The following is a 17,340-nucleotide window of genomic DNA, read 5'->3' as shown; positions in this document are numbered from 1 at the left end:
TGCACATTTTGCTAAGTGGGTAACGCAGATTTGCACAATTTTAGCCCCGTCCCGCGCTATGGTTAGATCCCATGCAATGATCTTGTACTTAAAATAATCTTAAGTACAAGAGCATCGCACAGGACCTGATTATAGCACGAAACGCAACCAAAATTTCGCAAATCTGCGTTACCCACCTTAGCAAAATGTGCAAATTGGCTACGTAGTTCAATGTCCACGTTTTCAATGTCCACAGAGGGCGTATCGCATTCGCGTATCACGAAAAACGGGGCCGTGACATCTCTCAGGCTTCTCTCTGTCCACCATCACCGAATACCGGCCTCTGACACTTTATTTCTTTTTAAGTGCAGAGTAAAATTACAAAAAGAGCAACTAGTGCACTGCTTGGATTGGATACATTGCGCACACTCTGAATGTAGGCCTATTCTTTATTACTGCACTACTGAACTATTATAGTGCAATAAGTTAAAATGAAACAAATAGATTATCTTTCATTCCAACTCATTGCACCAGTGTGCACTAGTTCAGGGGTGCAGCAATAAAGAACAGACCCTGTGTCGCTGTGATGCAACTTCACGGGTAACTTGTGCGAGACGTGTTCGTGTATACTAGTGCACGTGTATATATCCGAAAATGGCTGCTGCCTTCAGGATCAAGCACGCTATTAGATTAGGAAGATCTCTCTCGAGATCGTTAAACAGGAATTTGCAAGAGAAGTTAGTACAGTCACAATGCCAACGACTACCAGGTTTGTCAGGCCTGTTATCTGATTTTTCGCGACCAAACATTTCACTTTTGTACATTGCACACTGTTGCACTTTTTGTTTTATAATTTTTCTGTGAATCTGCTTTCTCATGCAATACATTTTCCGAAGTGTCTTCCATTCAATGCCAATGAATGTCTAAATATTTTCAATCTTACAGTCATCTACAATCATGTACGACATTGGTCATCTCAACCAGAAGTTCAAGCTACCGAGTACCATAATATTATAAAAGACACAGAGAAAGCAACAGGTAATATATTCAGTTGTAATTAAAACGATTATATCGAATATTATTGTCTGGAAAAGTATAATAGTAGATGGAATGTTTCGTCTGCAGGCGAGAGTGCCAAGCATGAGTTTCAGTCGGAGACGCAAATGTTACTGCAAATCGTTGCAAAGTCTTTATATTCAGACAAGGAGGTAATTGAATATAAATTTCCTCTCCTCTTGGAAACAATTGTTTAAACAGTGGTCACATCGGTTTATTTATCCGCTAGGTATTTGTACGCGAGCTTGTTTCAAACGCCAGCGACGCACTGGAGAAATTGCGCTACCTACGTCTAGGCGACAATGGAGTCGCACAAGCGGCTGGCGACAGAAGTCTGGAGATACACATCGGCACTGACAAACAAAGTCGTACTCTGACAATCCAAGATACCGGCGTGGGAATGACTAGAGAGGAACTGATATCCAATTTGGGAACTATAGCTCGATCTGGCTCCAAGGCAAGTACCATCGAGCTCAGGTATTTTTCTTATTTCATGAAATAGAGGAAAGTCTGTTTGTATAATATTTCTATACGTGCATATTTTTAGGCATTTCTAGAAAAATTGAAGGAACAAAGTTCCAGTGACACTTCCAAAATTATCGGACAGTTTGGAGTTGGATTTTATAGTGCCTTCATGGTCGCTGATAAGGTAGAAGTGTTCACAAAGTCGTTTGCGGTAGACGCGGAAGGTCTGTGCTGGACTTCAGACGGGTAAGTATCGAGAAGAGTACTTATGGTTCTCCACATAATTAATGCTATTACCCATACAGCACAGATGGTTGCAGTTACATTGCAGATTGCAGTGCAATCTTGCAGACATTGCAGGGATATAAAATTGCAAACTTTCGATAGCAATATTGCAGCAATGTTTCAAAAATAATGAAAATACTATATTTTCTATTAAAAAAATTTTTCTAATTACGAGAATTTTATAATGTTATTTTCGTTGATACCAGTAATGCGCGAATTATTAAGTACTTGATCAGTGCGGTGTTGCTCGCAATCTCCATCTATTGCGAAGCGACAATCTCCTTAGGTTGCTTCGCAATAGCTTGCTGTGTATTGAAAAAGGCCCGGATGCATATGTAATTAGTAAATTCTCTGCTTATGTACAACAACAACAAATTATTCCAAAAATATTGCACTGCAACATTGCTATAATGTTGCACTGCAATCTCTCTGAGGGCGGACATTTCAACGTTGCTGCAATATTGCAATCTTGCAATGTAACATTTCTGCAATCTTTCTGTGCTGTGTGGGTATACTATCAGAGTATGCAACACTGTAAACAATATTTTCACGTGTAGATCAGGCACATTTGAGATTTCAAACGCGGATGGTGTGCAGCCAGGCACGAAAATCGTTATACATTTGAAACCGGATAGCCGAGAGTTCAGTGACGAAGATACTATTAATCGTAAGTAAATAGTCGTGATAAGAATATGCACACACATTCGTATCGTTTCAATATATATATTTATTAAAACTATAATTAACTCATTCAGGTGTTATTAACAAGTACAGTAACTTCGTTGGCAGTCCCATTTTTGTGAATGGAAAGAGAACCAATACAATCCAGGTATCACATCAATTATATCTCTCACAAATCTTACCTTCTGCATATTTCTGATTTACTGTAATTAAAGAAGATGTTTCTCTTTCACAGCCGTTGTGGATGTTTGACCCGAAAGATGTCACGCCGCTGCAACACGCGGAATTTTATCGATTCGTAGGAAATTGTATTGATTCGCCACGATTTGTACTACATTATTCGACGGATGTGCCGTTGAGTATCAAGGCTCTATTATATTTCCCAGAGGAAAAGCCCGGGTTGTTCGATCTGGCAAGGGACACTACTAGTGGAGTGTCGCTCTACAACCGGAAGATTCTAATTAAAAGCAAAGCGGAGAATATCTTACCGAAATGGTTGCGTTTCATTAAAGGCGTGGTCGACTCGGAAGATATACCACTGAATTTGAGCCGCGAACTACTACAAAATAGTACATTGATTGGGTAAGTATTGATATTTGGCATTTGTATTGTTTACAATTGTACAAAATTATTGAAATGTATAATTCGTATCATATTTTGATAGAAAATTACGAAACGTGTTGACTGCGCGTATACTAAAATTCCTACACGAGCGATCTACGAAGCAGCCGGAAGACTACAATGAATTTTACAAAGCTTACGGTTTATTTTTAAAAGAGGGCATTATAACTAGTTCGGATCAGTCGGAAAAGGTAATTGATTACATTCCATATAAGTGTCCATAAAATATATTGATCCATTAATTATTTTGTAGGAAGATATTGGCAAGCTTCTGCGATTTGAATCTTCAGCTGCCGCTCCAGGGGAATTGGTCAGCGTGCCGCAATACTGCAGCCGTTTAGCAAAAGATCAAAAGGATATATATTATTTGTCGGCACCTAGGTACAGTAAAATATAATTTGAAGAACTCGCGTTAACGTTAACCGACGATCTGCAAGAGTTGTGATTTACGTTACAGCCGAACTCTAGCCGAGCAGTCGCCGTATTATGAATCTTTGAAAAAACGAAATATTGAAGTGCTCTTCTGCTATGAACCATACGATGAATTAGTATTGATGCACTTGAAACAGTATAAATCGAACTTTTTGACGTCTGTGGAGAAGGAAATGCGGGATGATACGGAAGCGAACAAGCCAGAAAATTTAGGTACGCAATAAACATCTTACATATTTGTAACCTACAGTAATTCTTGCAGTGCCTTTGCTGAATACTCTTGTATCCCATTTTTTTTTGTATAGGTATCATAAATAAGGATGAACTGGATAATCTTGTGAACTACATGAAGAAGATTCTGGACAAAAAGGCGTACGACGTTAAAATGACGAATCGTTTAGAATCGCATCCTTGCGTTGTAACCGTTCAGGATATGGCGAGTGCGAGGCACTTTATTCGTATGCAGAGCCATCAAATGAGCGAAGAGATGCGATACTCCATGCTTCAACCGCGCTTCGAGATAAATCCAAATCATCCTCTCATCAAAAAGTTATGCAAGGTAACGACTACGGATACCGAATTAGCTGACCGTCTGATAAAACAGGTACGTTTCAATAAGAAAAATAAAAAACATTCGAATACTCTTATGTTTATCTTTCGTTGTCACAAAAATTATTTTTACCATTCCAGTTGTTTGCCGGTGCAATGGTTGGAGCTGGTCTTATTGAAGATCCGCGCATATTATTGGCACCAATGAATGAATTACTCACCTTGGCATTGCAAAAATATTAAGATATAGAGAAATGGATTATCGATATGAACAACTCGATATTGTTCTATGATTTAGAAATAAAAGGATATTCTCTTTTATATATATATATATATACATGTAGATAATATTTTGTTCTCGAGTTCCATATCATAGAACATTAAATGTCCCAAAGTGCCGTATAAAAAAAACCAACAAATTGTCTAGTTTATTATTCAATAAGAATATCGATAATTGCGGATAAAAGGGTATAACTTATTGTAGGCAAGATTGGTTTCTTTATTACAATAGGTTGATCTTGTACAAATTAATTATAGCCTTACAATAATAACAAGTCAAGTTCCTCATTTTCTTAAAAGATTTCATGATATCGATATGTATTCTATTAGCAGGGCTAGATGTGGCGAATTTAGAAATTGTACCCATGTTTCCCACGTTTTTGTTTTCATAGTTTATGGTTTCGAACGTTATACACTCAAACTGTTGAAACAGGGAGCAATAAGTAATTTTATAAAATTATTTTACCATAACGTGTGTAAATATTGCATAAAATTATTTATTCCTCACTCTTAATTTTTCGAGAACATAACTCGCGAGTAAGTAGGCCTGGAGCAATAAATAATTTACTGAAAATTATATGTACAAACCATATATGCTTTCAATTCCGTACTACGTAACTATGAAAAGAAATTAATAATAATCACTTTTTATATTATCAATTTATTAGTTGGAAAATTAAAAAAAAACGGATTTTCGTGATTTTTGTGAGATCACTAAGTGATTCATATACTATTTATAAAAAATCCGCCGTGACATCCATATCTTCTACTTTACAGTCTTTGACCAATGTGTGCTTCATCGTTCGTTTTTTTTTAAATAAAACTAATCTAAATATATGTTATATAATATTTACCGTGCTTCATGTTACTGACTGAAATTTTATATCGCTCATCATTTTTATCGAATTTGCAACCGGCAGAATCAATACCGTTCTCCTTTTGTCTCATTTCATATGATTTTAATATAAAATCATTACAAAAATTGTATCGCATGACCCTCTAAAATTTCAGAAAGTAGAAGCACAGCCGATTTTAACTTATACGAGGACGAGAGACGATGCTTTTACTCTTGGTCAACATAAAAATCACCCTGTTTAGCATTATTATTAATATGATTCGCTAATGTATCCTACCAAACACGAGCAGGATAGCTGGCATCCTTTACAGAACAGGAACATAAAGTCGAATTTCTCAACAAAATTCTACGTGTATAAAAGAACGTGTATACCTCACCCAAATAAGCTGCCATAATTACAATATCCATTAATGAAAAGTATCCTAAATGGAAGTGACAATGAGTAAAAAAACCTTAGATGCGTAATAGATTGTTCCTCGATCTTCTTCTATCTCCGTTATGTAAATCAATCGAAGGAAATGCATTGCTTATATGGCATTAAGAATTAATTGGCAGTTTTAAAAAGTATTCCATTATACATTATGGAGTCTCCTATGATGAAGAATACATGAGATGCGAATGGCAGATTGGTAAAGGGCGCGACGTGGTGAATTACCTCGCGCCGCTGAGCAGTCTTATTAAAGAGTAGATAGACGATAAAGCGTGAATGTAAATAGCACCATGTATGCAGATTTATCGGTCGTACTGATGGTGGCTGACGAATAAAGAGATAAGAGGAAAAGAATGTTAAATAAACGGAACGTTGACTTAGCTTACGTATACACGGAGGAGGACGTGTCGCCCCTTCCATCGCTCTTCATGTTGTTCTTTTCTTAAATTTGTTATAAAACGTTGGGTAATTAACATTGCAATTATTATGATACAAGTCATAGTTATTTGATCATCGTATAAACATTATTATCATCACAGTAAAAATATTTCATATATTTTTTTTAACTATTTAACCTGTGCAATAAACACGTGCACAGTCGCGCACATGTCGCTCTCCGTAACGCGGAGGAGGCTGTTCTTTTTCACTAGAGTCCATTTACTTACACGATAATCCGCTACTTTTTTTTACTTAACGTTATGCATTATTAAGTAGTCCGTCGGTTCATTTATACGTAACCAAAATAAAGTCAGTTAGCAAATAGTAAAAATACATAAATGTACCTATGTATCTTTTGCACTGGAATTATAGTTGTTGGATTAACACGTTAAATTTAAACGATAGGTCATTAAACAATAGTCATTGGTCTGACGACACGGTCGTGATTAGCTTTACTTTTCTCGAGTTAATGAATTCTCCCTCCCTTAATCAAGATAATTTCTTACGCATGTACGTGTACTCGTAGTTGCCACAATCTATTTCTCTCTAATAAATCTCGTCTCCTTGGTAGAGTTAAAAGGAATATTTTTCCAACTGTTGTCAAAATAAAATATCAAGAATGCGTGCAGCGTGGTGGCGTTACCTAGTAAGCAATTGTGCATTTTTCTTGCTGATTAAACAAATAATTTCCACGGCGTATCAATATCTTGCAATTAGAAGAGGAAATATGGTCTGGTGGTAGAAAATATACGAATGTTACATGTTCAAATGTTCTACCGCCAAGCCATAAAATTCAATCTATGTATTTCAGACTCTATATATTACTACAACAAAATATATATGATGCATCCGATAATAAAATAAATAAAACGGAAGCTCTCTGAATTGTTTTCATCGATTCCGATTACGACGCGACGTACGCGCTGCTTGCAGTTGTAGGACATATAACTATCCGCGTATTCAGTTTGCAGGATTAAGTACGCTAATGCTTGAACTCTACCTATGCAAGGAGGAGATTTGAGGCGCGATGCATCTCCGCGACGGTATACGTCGTATACGCGCGGCGTGCGTCCAGGACGCGCCGGTGGCTCTCGCACAAAAGGGTTCCTTACTTCATAGCTGCCTGTACAGACTGTCTTACTTGTCTACGACGATATAACACTCTATGTACAAAATTGCATATTCACAGACATGATCCGCGTGTCTCGGTCGTAGAAGCGCGGAGAAACGCGCTCTCGCGCGATCCAGTCTATTCGCGTGCTTCGGCACCGCCATTCGTCACACTGAGGTCTGCGTGATGCCGTTCCCTGATAGCCACAGGCGCCCGTTGCTCTTCTGATCCGCGATCTCGTACTCGGAGTCGTCGATCTCGCACAGATTCGTGGAGAGATCGCTGTTGCTGGTCGCGCCGCCCAACAGCGAGTTCCTCTCCTCCAGCGTGGTGATGACGGAGCCGATCTCGTCCTCCTCGATCACCTTGTGGCACCGGTTACGGCGGGTGCTCGGGAAACCATAAGGCACTACGTCGTCTTCTTCCTCCTCGTCGGACTCGAGGGTGCTGAGACGGCCGTTGAGCGGGTTCGTCTCGTTCTCCGTGTCGGTGTGAATGTTGTAGTGGGGCAGGTACGAGTTCGGGTGGCGCAGATAGCTCTCGGAGCTCTTGTACTTGTACTCCCCCTCACCGCCGCTGTCGAGGGGGTTCAGACGCTGCGTCTCCGCGCAATGATACTGCTCCGAGAACTCGGTCCCGCACTCGGAATCGCCGACGTATTCCGATTCTTGATCTTCGTTCAGGGTCTCGATGTCCCTCGTTGGATCTATCGGACCGTGCACTACAACAGAATTGCAAACGTTACATTTCTTTCGTACGGTACCACATTATGCGTCGTAAGAAAGTCTTGACTGTTGTAATTAACGTTGTTAGTGAAGTGAGAAACCGGTACGAAAAACGTACATATGACAATATTTCTCGCCATGCGTAAACACTGACGTGGTGTTAGTTATGGTATTGATTCGTTCAAGTTTATTCCTTTGTCATGTTGCAACGTTAAGACGGCATTAAATATTTTACTTGATTCTATGAATTTGTTATGTAGCCATGCGAATAAGACCTAAACATAAGCGCTCCAGTGCGCGTGCGTCAAAAGGCGCTGCGGCGTCATACACCTATCTTTATATATTATATATTCTGTGTTCCCAGTTCTATTCTGAAGCTAAGTAACGAACGTGTTAATAAAGAACTGTACAAACTGATAACCACCGTTTATGTACGTATACTGATATTCTCCTACGGCCGGGGAACTACCGTATACACCAAAGCAAGGAACACAACATTGGCGACGAGTCTTCGAGCCTACGCTCGGGAAAATACTGGATAATTAGTATTCTCGTCATGGCGCTCATTGGGTCCATTGAAGCGTTTAATCCAAGAGAGACGGATATTACGTCATATATGGAACGTATAGAGATGTTGTTTGCGTGTAATGAGGTGGTAGCTGACAAAAAAGTATCCCTGTTGCTAACCTTAATAGGAGGTGAGGCATACGGAGTGCTTAAAGATTTGTTAGCGCCTACCCTGCCGAGTACATTGACATTTGAACGCCTTCGCACGGAGTTAGAAAATCACTACAGTCCTAGAAGGTTAGTGATAGCGGAACGGTATAAGTTTTACTCGGCAGCGCAAGAATCTAATGAGGACATCAAGTCATATGTAGCTCGACTCAAGAACTTGGCTAAACATTGTGCCTTTGGTACATTCTTGAACGAGGCCTTACGCGACAAACTAGTATGTGGTATCCGTGCAGAAAATATTCAACGGAAACTGCTAACAGAAGATAATCTGACCTATGAACGAGCGTTTCAAATTGCTACAAGTATGGAGATGGCAGAGGGTCAAATTAAAGTCATGGGCACCGACGCTACGTCTGTCAATAAAGTAAGCGTCTCAAAGTACAGCCGAAGCAAGAAGGCCGGCCAGTCATCATCGCAAAATAGAGCCACATCCAGTCAGTCCGGACAAGCCAGCAGAGCAGATCATCCTTCAAGCAGCCCAGGCAAGACAAAATGCGGAAGATGCCTCAGAGTTCACTGGGATAACAATAAGTGCCCGGCCATCAACTGGAAATGTTTCTCATGCAACCAGAAGGGACATACAGCAAAATCAGCGCTATGCAAGAATAAAATTAACGAAGTAGCAGCGGAAGAGGCTAGTCAAGAGGAGCCAGGTACAGATGTAAATAACCCGTCAGAGTTAGGCTGGTTGAAGGAATCGGGGGAGATGTATTTCCTAAATACGTTAAGGCGTTGCAAAGGTAATGAAAGTTTACGTATTCAATTGCCAGTGGAGAACAAATTCATTATAATGGAAGTCGATTCGGGCGCATGTAAGTCAGTCATTCACATAAATGATTATAAGAAATGGTTTCCGAAAATACGCGTAGAACCGGTTACTTTTCAATTGCGAGTAGTCACAGGCGAACAAGTCAATATTGTCGGTCAAATATCTGTTTCTGTAAGATATCAAAAGAAAGTATTTGCCTTACCGTTAGTGATATTAGATAGTAAGTCTAGATTTACACCACTACTAGGTAGGAATTGGCTGAATATTCTTAATCCACATTGGAAACAGGTCGTGGACACTAAAATGGTCGTCGAGCAGTGTAAATTGAGCAGTATAGGCACACAGGAATCAGAGATTGTCAAAGGATTGTTGGGTGAAATCAAAAGTAAATTTCAGCGGATTTTTGACGAGGAACCTAATTCAGTAATTCAACATTTCAAAGCTGAAATTAAACTTAAAGACAATGCCAAACCAATATTCCATAGAGCATACAGCATGCCATATGCGGTAAAGTCAAGAGTAGAAGAAGAAGTAACAAGGATGGTTCAATCGGGAATCCTAACAAAAGTCGCGCATAGTAGGTGGGCTAGTCCCATTGTGGTGGTACCTAAGAAAAATAATTCGGACATTCGAATATGTGTAGATTTTAAGAAGACCTTGAACAGGGTAATCGATAGAGACCACTGTGTGTTACCATTGCCGGAGGATATTTTTGCGTGTCTGGGGGGGAGCAAATTTTTTAGCGTAATAGATTTGCAAGGTGCATACCAACAACTACAGATTGGCGATGATTCACGTGAACTGTTTACCATTAACACACACATGGGTCTATTTCGATACAATCGTCTTACGTATGGGGTGAGCTCAGCACCGGGTATCTTTCAATCATGTATGGAAATGATCCTGGCGGGTATACCACAAGTCAAGTGTTATCTAGATGACATTTTAATTTACGGGTCATCGTTGTTAGAATGCCACAAAAATGGCTTAGCGGTCTTGGAACGACTATATCAGTACAACGTCAAAGTTAATAAAACTAAATGTAAATTTTATAAAGAAAGCGTCGAATTTCTAGGACACAGGATCGACTCGAAAGGAGCCCATCCATTGGAGCATAAAGTGGAAAGTATTCGCAAAGCCCCATCACCACAAAATATTACGCAGCTGAAATCATATTTAGGGTTATTGAATTATTATGGAAAATTTATCCCCATGTTATCAGCTAAACTTAAACCACTATACAACCTTTGTAAGTCAGGAGTAGACTTTAAATGGACGGAGGAACACGAACAGACTTTTCAGACTAGTAAAAAGCTGCTTACCTCTGATTCCGTACTTATACATTTCGACCCGAGGTTACCTGTTTACGTTACGTGTGACTCTAGTGGATATGGAGTGGGAGCGGTCTTAAGCCACAAAATCGGGAACGACTTACGACCTGTTTTATTTACATCGAGTACATTATCTACGACGGAACAGCGTTATTCAAATCTAGAAAGAGAAGCATTGGCACTTATTGTGGCATTAAAAAAATTTCATAAATATATTTACGGTCGAAAGTTTACATTACAGACGGATCATCAACCTTTACAGTTTATTTTTGGTCGAAATAAAGGCATTCCAGTGACGGCAGCCGCACGTATTACTCGCTGGGCTTTAGCTCTAACGGCATATGATTATGAAATAGAGTATAAACCGAGTAAAATGGTCGCAAATGCAGACGGGCTGTCTAGGTTACCGTTACCGTCAGGAACAGAAGTCGCAGGGTTTTTGTATTCATTTAGTTCAACTAATTGTATACCGCTCGATGCAGACGAAATTGCAACCGCAACTAGGAAGGACACAATACTCGCCAAAGCCGTCGAACTAACGCTGATAGGATGGCCAAAGGAGATTGCTGACCAAAACCTCAAAGCGTATCATCAAAAACGTCATGAGCTCTCGGTAGAAGGTAATTGTCTATTAGTGGGTACGAAGGTTGTAATTCCAACAGCGTTAAGAAGTAAAGTCTTGAATTTGTTTCATGAACAGCATGGGGGAATAGTTCGAACGAAAATGCTTATGCGAGCGTATTGTTGGTGGCCGGGGATAGATGACGCAATTGAAAAGTTCATTTCAGCATGTGAAGTTTGTCAACGAAGGCGGAACTTTTCGAACACTAGTGCTCTGGTCTCATGGCCCATAGCTACTACTAATTTTCACAGAGTTCATATTGATTTCTTTCATAAATACGGGTATACTTTTTTTATTTTGGTTGACAGTCGATCTAAATGGGTGGAGGTTAAAATAATGACCGAACGAACAAATGCAACAGAGACGATACTAAAATTAAAAGAAATTTTCTCTGTTTTTGGATTACCAATAGAACTAGTTTCAGACAATGGTCCACCTTTCAATTCTATAGAATTTATTTCATTTTGCCAAGCCAATGGTATCACACCAATCAAATCACCGCCGTATCATCCGCAGAGTAATGGTATGGTAGAGCGCGGGGTACAAACAGTAAAAAAGGGGCTGGATAAAATTTTGTCAAGTGAGCGGGGAAAGATATTGAGTAAAGAAGTGATACTCTCTAGTTTGTTTAGTTGGCTGTTCACTTACAGGGTCACACCATCCAGTATATCGGGGATATCCCCTGCGCAAGGTTTCTTTAAAATGCGACCAAGAACTAGGTTTGACCTGATTAAACCATCCTGTGGCAAACAACAATTCAAGAATCAGTGTCAGGCTAAAGGAAACACACAACTGTATGTTGTAAACCAATCGGTATTTGTTAAGAATATTCAGTCCAAAATATGGCAACGAGGTACAATCATACGAGTACTTAGTTATTGTACTTATTTAGTCCAAGTAGCTGAAGGAGTAAAATTGGTGCATGCTAACGACTTACGTGCAAATAAGGTGGGACTGAGTACTGGCATAACTGACGCAAATAACAAAAACAGTGGTGTAACTCACATGGATAGTACAAGTACTCAATATTTGGTTCCGGAACCGATAGATATTAAGACTAAAGAGGCAAGTAGTCCAATAGATACTACAACTACCAATGTTAGGGTAGACTCTACGGCAAATAAAGAACTAGTGGGTAAGAGACTGGATGACAACAATGTAGAAATGCGCTCACCCATTAATATGGCTAGGAGGAAACAAATAGAATCGCCGGAGAAGGACAAAGTTGATATGTCAGTAACAACCCGCTCAGGCAGGATTGTAAAACCGCCGTCGAAATTAAATCTATAAGTTTATTATTATATGTTTATCCACAAGATATTATAAGATTATCTATAAGTTTATTATTATATGTTTATCCATAAGATATTATGTATAAGATTATCTATAAGTTTATTATTATATGTTTATCCATAAGATATTAGGTTTCCAAACTTTGAGAAGGAAGGAAAATGTTATGTAGCCATGCGAATAAGACCTAAACATAAGCGCTCCAGTGCGCGTGCGTCAAAAGGCGCTGCGGCGTCATACACCTATCTTTATATATTATATATTCTGTGTTCCCAGTTCTATTCTGAAGCTAAGTAACGAACGTGTTAATAAAGAACTGTACAAACTGATAACCACCGTTTATGTACGTATACTGATATTCTCCTACGGCCGGGGAACTACCGTATACACCAAAGCAAGGAACACAACAGAATTGACACTTGATTCTTTATTAGAGGAGATGTGTGTTAAAGAAAGCTATTGTGATAATCTAACAAGTTTTCTATCGAGTATAAAACATTATGACGTAAAGTTATACAAAATATATTACAATTGTGTTAACAAAATGAATGAAACGTCACACTAGTCATGCTGGTGCAGGGAGAGGTGAGAGATCAGTGTGCATGCACCTCTATACTTACTCATTGGCAATTGGTGAGTATTGGACTCATTACTCTCATTGCTATGGAAACTGGACGAGTCTGGGACCTCGCTGCCGGGTACCTCCGTGATATTGGGCAAGGGATTCTGACTCGGCCTGACCCAGTCTGAGCAGTCCCAGTGATACCCTAAAAGCATTGCAAAACAACGACTGTACTCCGACACGCTACATGCGATGCCAGCGTAGTGCTGTGCAGAGAAGTGAAAGGCAGAGATGGTGCGTGGGCAAGTGGTAGCACTCGATTGGAGACAGACAGTGCAAGCGAAGTGGAAGCAAAGACCCAAAGATGTATACCGAATATCCTGAAATCGCGCATCTTCGGCTACGGCAGCTTCTGGTGAAATCGCAAAATTTTACTCGACAACCGTGTCATTTACCGTTTCTCACGGTTATTTATTTTATACCGATACGTCTTTAAATTTTGCGGCGTATAAATTTTCTTATCTCACACACGCCCGCAGGATCCAACAGGTTGGGCATCTCTAATTAAGAGACGACAGGCGATTCGCAGGACACTCTGTATTTCGAGCCGTACGAGCGGGGCTGTCACGACTTACCGCCGACGATGCGAGGATCATCCTCGATGGACGTGACGGAGGCGACGGAGGACCCAACCGCGTGAGGTGTCCGTCGAGAAGAGTTTAGTAGAAGTCCTCCAGTGGTCAGCTCTGGTACCACTGGGCTCGCTCGTTTCAGGTCTGTTAGTGCACACAACACGAAACACGCCGGTGTTAATAGAACAATCGGCTACGCCAATAACGGAGAGATCACAAGGGAACAGGAAACAGTCGGAGAAAGAGAAAAAGAGAGAGAGGGAGGGGGGAGACAGTCGCGAGTAAGAGAGCGAGAAAAATTGAGGGAAAAGTTTCGTCAAGAAGATGATGAGAACGGGGGAGGCGCCTACCGCTCCACCCCTTTACGATCGCATGCCACAAGCGAAATTAAAAGTAAGAAGCTACCGGGCGGAGAGCCGGGGGAGGGTGGTTCTCTCACTGACGCGGACGTGAACCACTCACCGTTCTTGATCTTGGTGGTGTCCGTTATGAAGGAGGCCAGCTGCATCTGCTCCTGCCAGGTGGGCTTGTGTAGACTGTCCGTGTCGCTGCCAGTTGCGTTTCCGCCGACCGGATTAGCGAGGGTCAGGGACGGGGGTGGTACGGGAGTGCTGCGGTTCAGATTCCGCAGGTAATCCGGCGGGAAGTTCTCTAGCTCGTCGCCCGCGCTGCCGTAGCTGCGCAGGGTGTCCAGATTATTCAGAGCCACCGCCGCCGAGTTACCGTACGTCGCGGGCTCGTTGTTCGAGCTCGGGGTGTAGGAGGCGGGTCTGGGAGGGCATTGGGGAGGTTCTCTCTGCAAAAAAGAAGAATCACACGTAGACCTTAAGACGGGATCGCCATCGAGGACACGGGAAGGAGTGCGCCGCGTGTCGGCAAACCGAACGATCGCAAACGAAAAATAAAACAGCATTAATGTCGATTGCTAAATAGCGATTGATATACCCACAAAGAACTGAAGGCATTATTCTCGTGGATATTGAAATAATGCCTTCGAATAAACGTACGTTGACCCCCGAAGTTCATGCTTTTAAACAGTAGACCCGACGAGGATCGTAGGTCTAATCAACAGTGGTAGTACCTGTATGACTTCGAGATTGCTCAGTTTCGAACTGCGCTTGAACTCGTGCTCGTGCGGCCTCGCGGAATTCAGGACGATCTGCTTGCGCGTCTCGTTGTTGATGTTGTTGGCGCGCGTCCTGGTCCGCTTCATCCGGATCCGCCAGAACGTGACGAATATGACGATGAGCAGGACGTTGAGCAGCACCGCGATGCCGATCCACATTAGGTGCTCCCACGGGATGTTGAAGTGGCTGGATATGATGGGCGTGGAAAAGGCCGGGTTGCCGCAGTTGAGGCCGGTCATGTTCGGCGGGCAGATGCATCTGTACGTGCCGATCTCGTTGACGCAGGTGCCGCCGTTCGTGCACGGGCTCGCGTCGCACTCGTTGACGTCGGTCTCGCAGCGGTCGCCGGTGAAGCCCTGGCACTTGCAGATCGGCCCGTTGTTGCCCTCCTCGCACACACCGCCGTGGCTGCACGGATTCGGACTGCAGTACCTACCGAACTCGCAGCGCTTGCCGCTCAGGCTCGGCCCGACGCACTCGCAGACGTAATCGCCGCCCTCCGGCACGACCTTGCAACGACCGCCGTAGAGGCAGGGCGAGGAGGCGCACGGGTCCGTGTCGATCTCGCAGGCCAGGCCGGCGAACCGGCTGTGGCACTGGCACTCGTAGCTGTCGCTGCCCATGTCCTTGCAGGTGCCGCCGTTCTGGCAGGGCTGCGAGCCGCAGACGCCCGGCGGCACCAGGATGGTCGTCGTGTCGCAGCTGAACTCGACGTTGGCGAATCGCTTGAGGATCGCTACGCTGCTGGCGCCGCTCATGTGCAACGGCACGGACACCCGGGCGATCCTGACGTCGTCCATGCAGCCGACGAAGCCGCGTTGCACGTCCTCGAAGCCGATGATCGACGGATGCTGCCTCACCTCGGCGCCCAAGTACAGGTCGTCCGACTGCAGGTTCAGGATGTCGTTGATCCCGGGTGCGGAGCCGTGGGCGATGTGCTTGCCGTCCACGGTCAGCCGGGCGCTGTTGCTCTCCCGCTCCAGCTGGATCTCGTGCCACTGTCCGTCGCTCACGTACACGCTGCTCACCCTGACCAGCCCCTCGCCGCTGCCCAGATCGAACTTGTACTGCATCACGCCGTTGACGATCTCCAAGATGTTGTAGTCCACCTTGCCGGCCGCGTACATGAGGTTGCCGGTAGGCTGCATCGTCCTGATCCTCAGGGACAAGCTGAGACGGTCCTCGATCGTTTGTCGTATCAACGCCTTGTCGATCTTGTAGCGCGCGTAACTCTTGCCGCTGAAGGATATGGGGTTTCGCGGGATGTAACAGGACTCGTCGTGACACTTGGAGATGTCTATGTCGCAGGTCTGACCGGCGTATCCCTCCGGGCACTGGCACGAGTATCCTTGAATGGAAGAGTCTGGCACGCAGACCTTGAACAGAGGACAGGGTTCCCTGGCGCACTCGTTGACCACCACCTCGCAGTGATTTCCGGCGTATCCCTCCTTGCAGTTGCACTCCATCTTGTGTTTGTGCCGCGGCGACACGAAGCTCATTACGTCAGTGGAAACGGGCGTGATGTGCGTAGGATCGAGAACGATCTTGTCCTGACAGTCGCCGTAGAAGCAGTAACCCTTGTTGCACTTAAACCGGACGATCTCCTCGACGACCAGCTTCGTCGACTCTTCCAGCTCCTCCACGTGCTGGTTCAACGCTTCGCGTATGCTCTCCGACGCGTAGAAACCCGACGAACCCGCCGGATTCGCCGCCTTCTTCACGGCGAAGAGAAGATCGAGGTCGTTGTGCACCGCCTGGCGAATCGCCCGCGACTTGATCAGGTTCGCCTCGTCGGTCGACGGCTGCACGCTGATAATAACGATGTCTTTCAGCCGGCAGTTCATCGCGTTTCGAACGGTCCTGACGAAGCCCTTGCGGTGGCTCAGCATGAAATCCTCCGGACTGACCTCCCGGAACCTCACGATCACCGAGCTCTCGAGCATCTTCTCGGTCACCAGATCGACGTTCACTTTCACGACGGAGTACGAGTGGAACTTGCCGTCCGTCACGCTCACGTTTATCCTATACTCGCCCACGTCGAGTCTAGGCTGGGCCACCAGCGTACCGTCGATCTTGTCTATCTGGAAGAGATCGATGCTCGGGATCGACAGGGATGGCACCAGACTGAAGAGAAGCGTGTCGTACTGATCCTGATCAGTCGCGTGGACCTTGCCAATAATGCCGCCCGGGTACTCGTCCATGTAAGAGTTGACGATTACCTCGACGGGCGTGATCACAGGCGGATACTGCGATTCCTCGATCACCTTGATCACAACCCACGCGTCCGAGTACAACGGCGGGCTGCCGTTGTCGAACACCCGAACGTGCAGCACGTACTTGTCTTTCACTCTGTTATTGAACTTGG

At 43.4% G+C, this 17,340-nt stretch overlaps 2 protein-coding genes across 2 annotated transcripts in view; one reads left to right on the top strand and one right to left on the bottom strand.

Moving 5' to 3' along the window:
- The first annotated feature begins 518 nt into the window (after nucleotides 1-518).
- On the top strand, nucleotides 519-4,479 carry LOC105560195 (heat shock protein 75 kDa, mitochondrial). Its single transcript, XM_012009080.1, has 13 exons — nucleotides 519-748; nucleotides 925-1,017; nucleotides 1,105-1,187; nucleotides 1,265-1,492; nucleotides 1,583-1,746; nucleotides 2,343-2,452; nucleotides 2,541-2,614; nucleotides 2,702-3,048; nucleotides 3,131-3,278; nucleotides 3,341-3,468; nucleotides 3,545-3,732; nucleotides 3,825-4,123; nucleotides 4,210-4,479. Exons 1-13 carry the CDS (start codon nucleotides 634-636, stop codon nucleotides 4,309-4,311), a joined length of 2,079 nt encoding a protein of 692 aa, XP_011864470.1. The 5' UTR covers nucleotides 519-633; the 3' UTR covers nucleotides 4,312-4,479.
- Nucleotides 4,480-4,551: 72 nt separating this feature from the next.
- Nucleotides 4,552-17,340, bottom strand: part of LOC105560199 (fat-like cadherin-related tumor suppressor homolog) — a 79,239-nt gene continuing 66,450 nt past the window's right edge. The window contains exons 19-23 of the mRNA XM_012009084.1: nucleotides 14,930-17,322; nucleotides 14,311-14,644; nucleotides 13,852-13,992; nucleotides 13,275-13,421; nucleotides 4,552-7,903 (exon numbers count right to left, since the gene is read on the bottom strand). Coding sequence (XP_011864474.1) covers nucleotides 7,350-7,903; nucleotides 13,275-13,421; nucleotides 13,852-13,992; nucleotides 14,311-14,644; nucleotides 14,930-17,322 — 3,569 coding nt within the window. The 3' untranslated portion in view covers nucleotides 4,552-7,349. The remainder of the gene's footprint in view (nucleotides 7,904-13,274; nucleotides 13,422-13,851; nucleotides 13,993-14,310; nucleotides 14,645-14,929; nucleotides 17,323-17,340) is intronic.

The sequence above is a fragment of the Vollenhovia emeryi genome, unplaced genomic scaffold (genome assembly GCF_000949405.1).
Source record: "Vollenhovia emeryi isolate VEMERY1.0 unplaced genomic scaffold, V.emery_V1.0 DF939238.1, whole genome shotgun sequence".
Lineage (NCBI taxonomy): Eukaryota > Metazoa > Arthropoda > Insecta > Hymenoptera > Formicidae > Vollenhovia > Vollenhovia emeryi.
The sequence above is the reverse complement of the archived record's forward strand: the minus strand, read 5'-3'. Positions and strand labels throughout refer to the sequence as shown.

Bases quoted from the DNA above. Each gene is read 5' to 3' on its own strand.
- LOC105560195 (XM_012009080.1), top strand. From the start codon at position 634: ATGGCTGCTGCCTTCAGGATCAAGCACGCTATTAGATTAGGAAGATCT. The intron at 2,615-2,701 runs GTATCACATCAA...TCTCTTTCACAG, and splicing joins AGAGAACCAATACAATCCAG to CCGTTGTGGATGTTTGACCC. The intron at 3,279-3,340 runs GTAATTGATTAC...ATTATTTTGTAG, and splicing joins GTTCGGATCAGTCGGAAAAG to GAAGATATTGGCAAGCTTCT.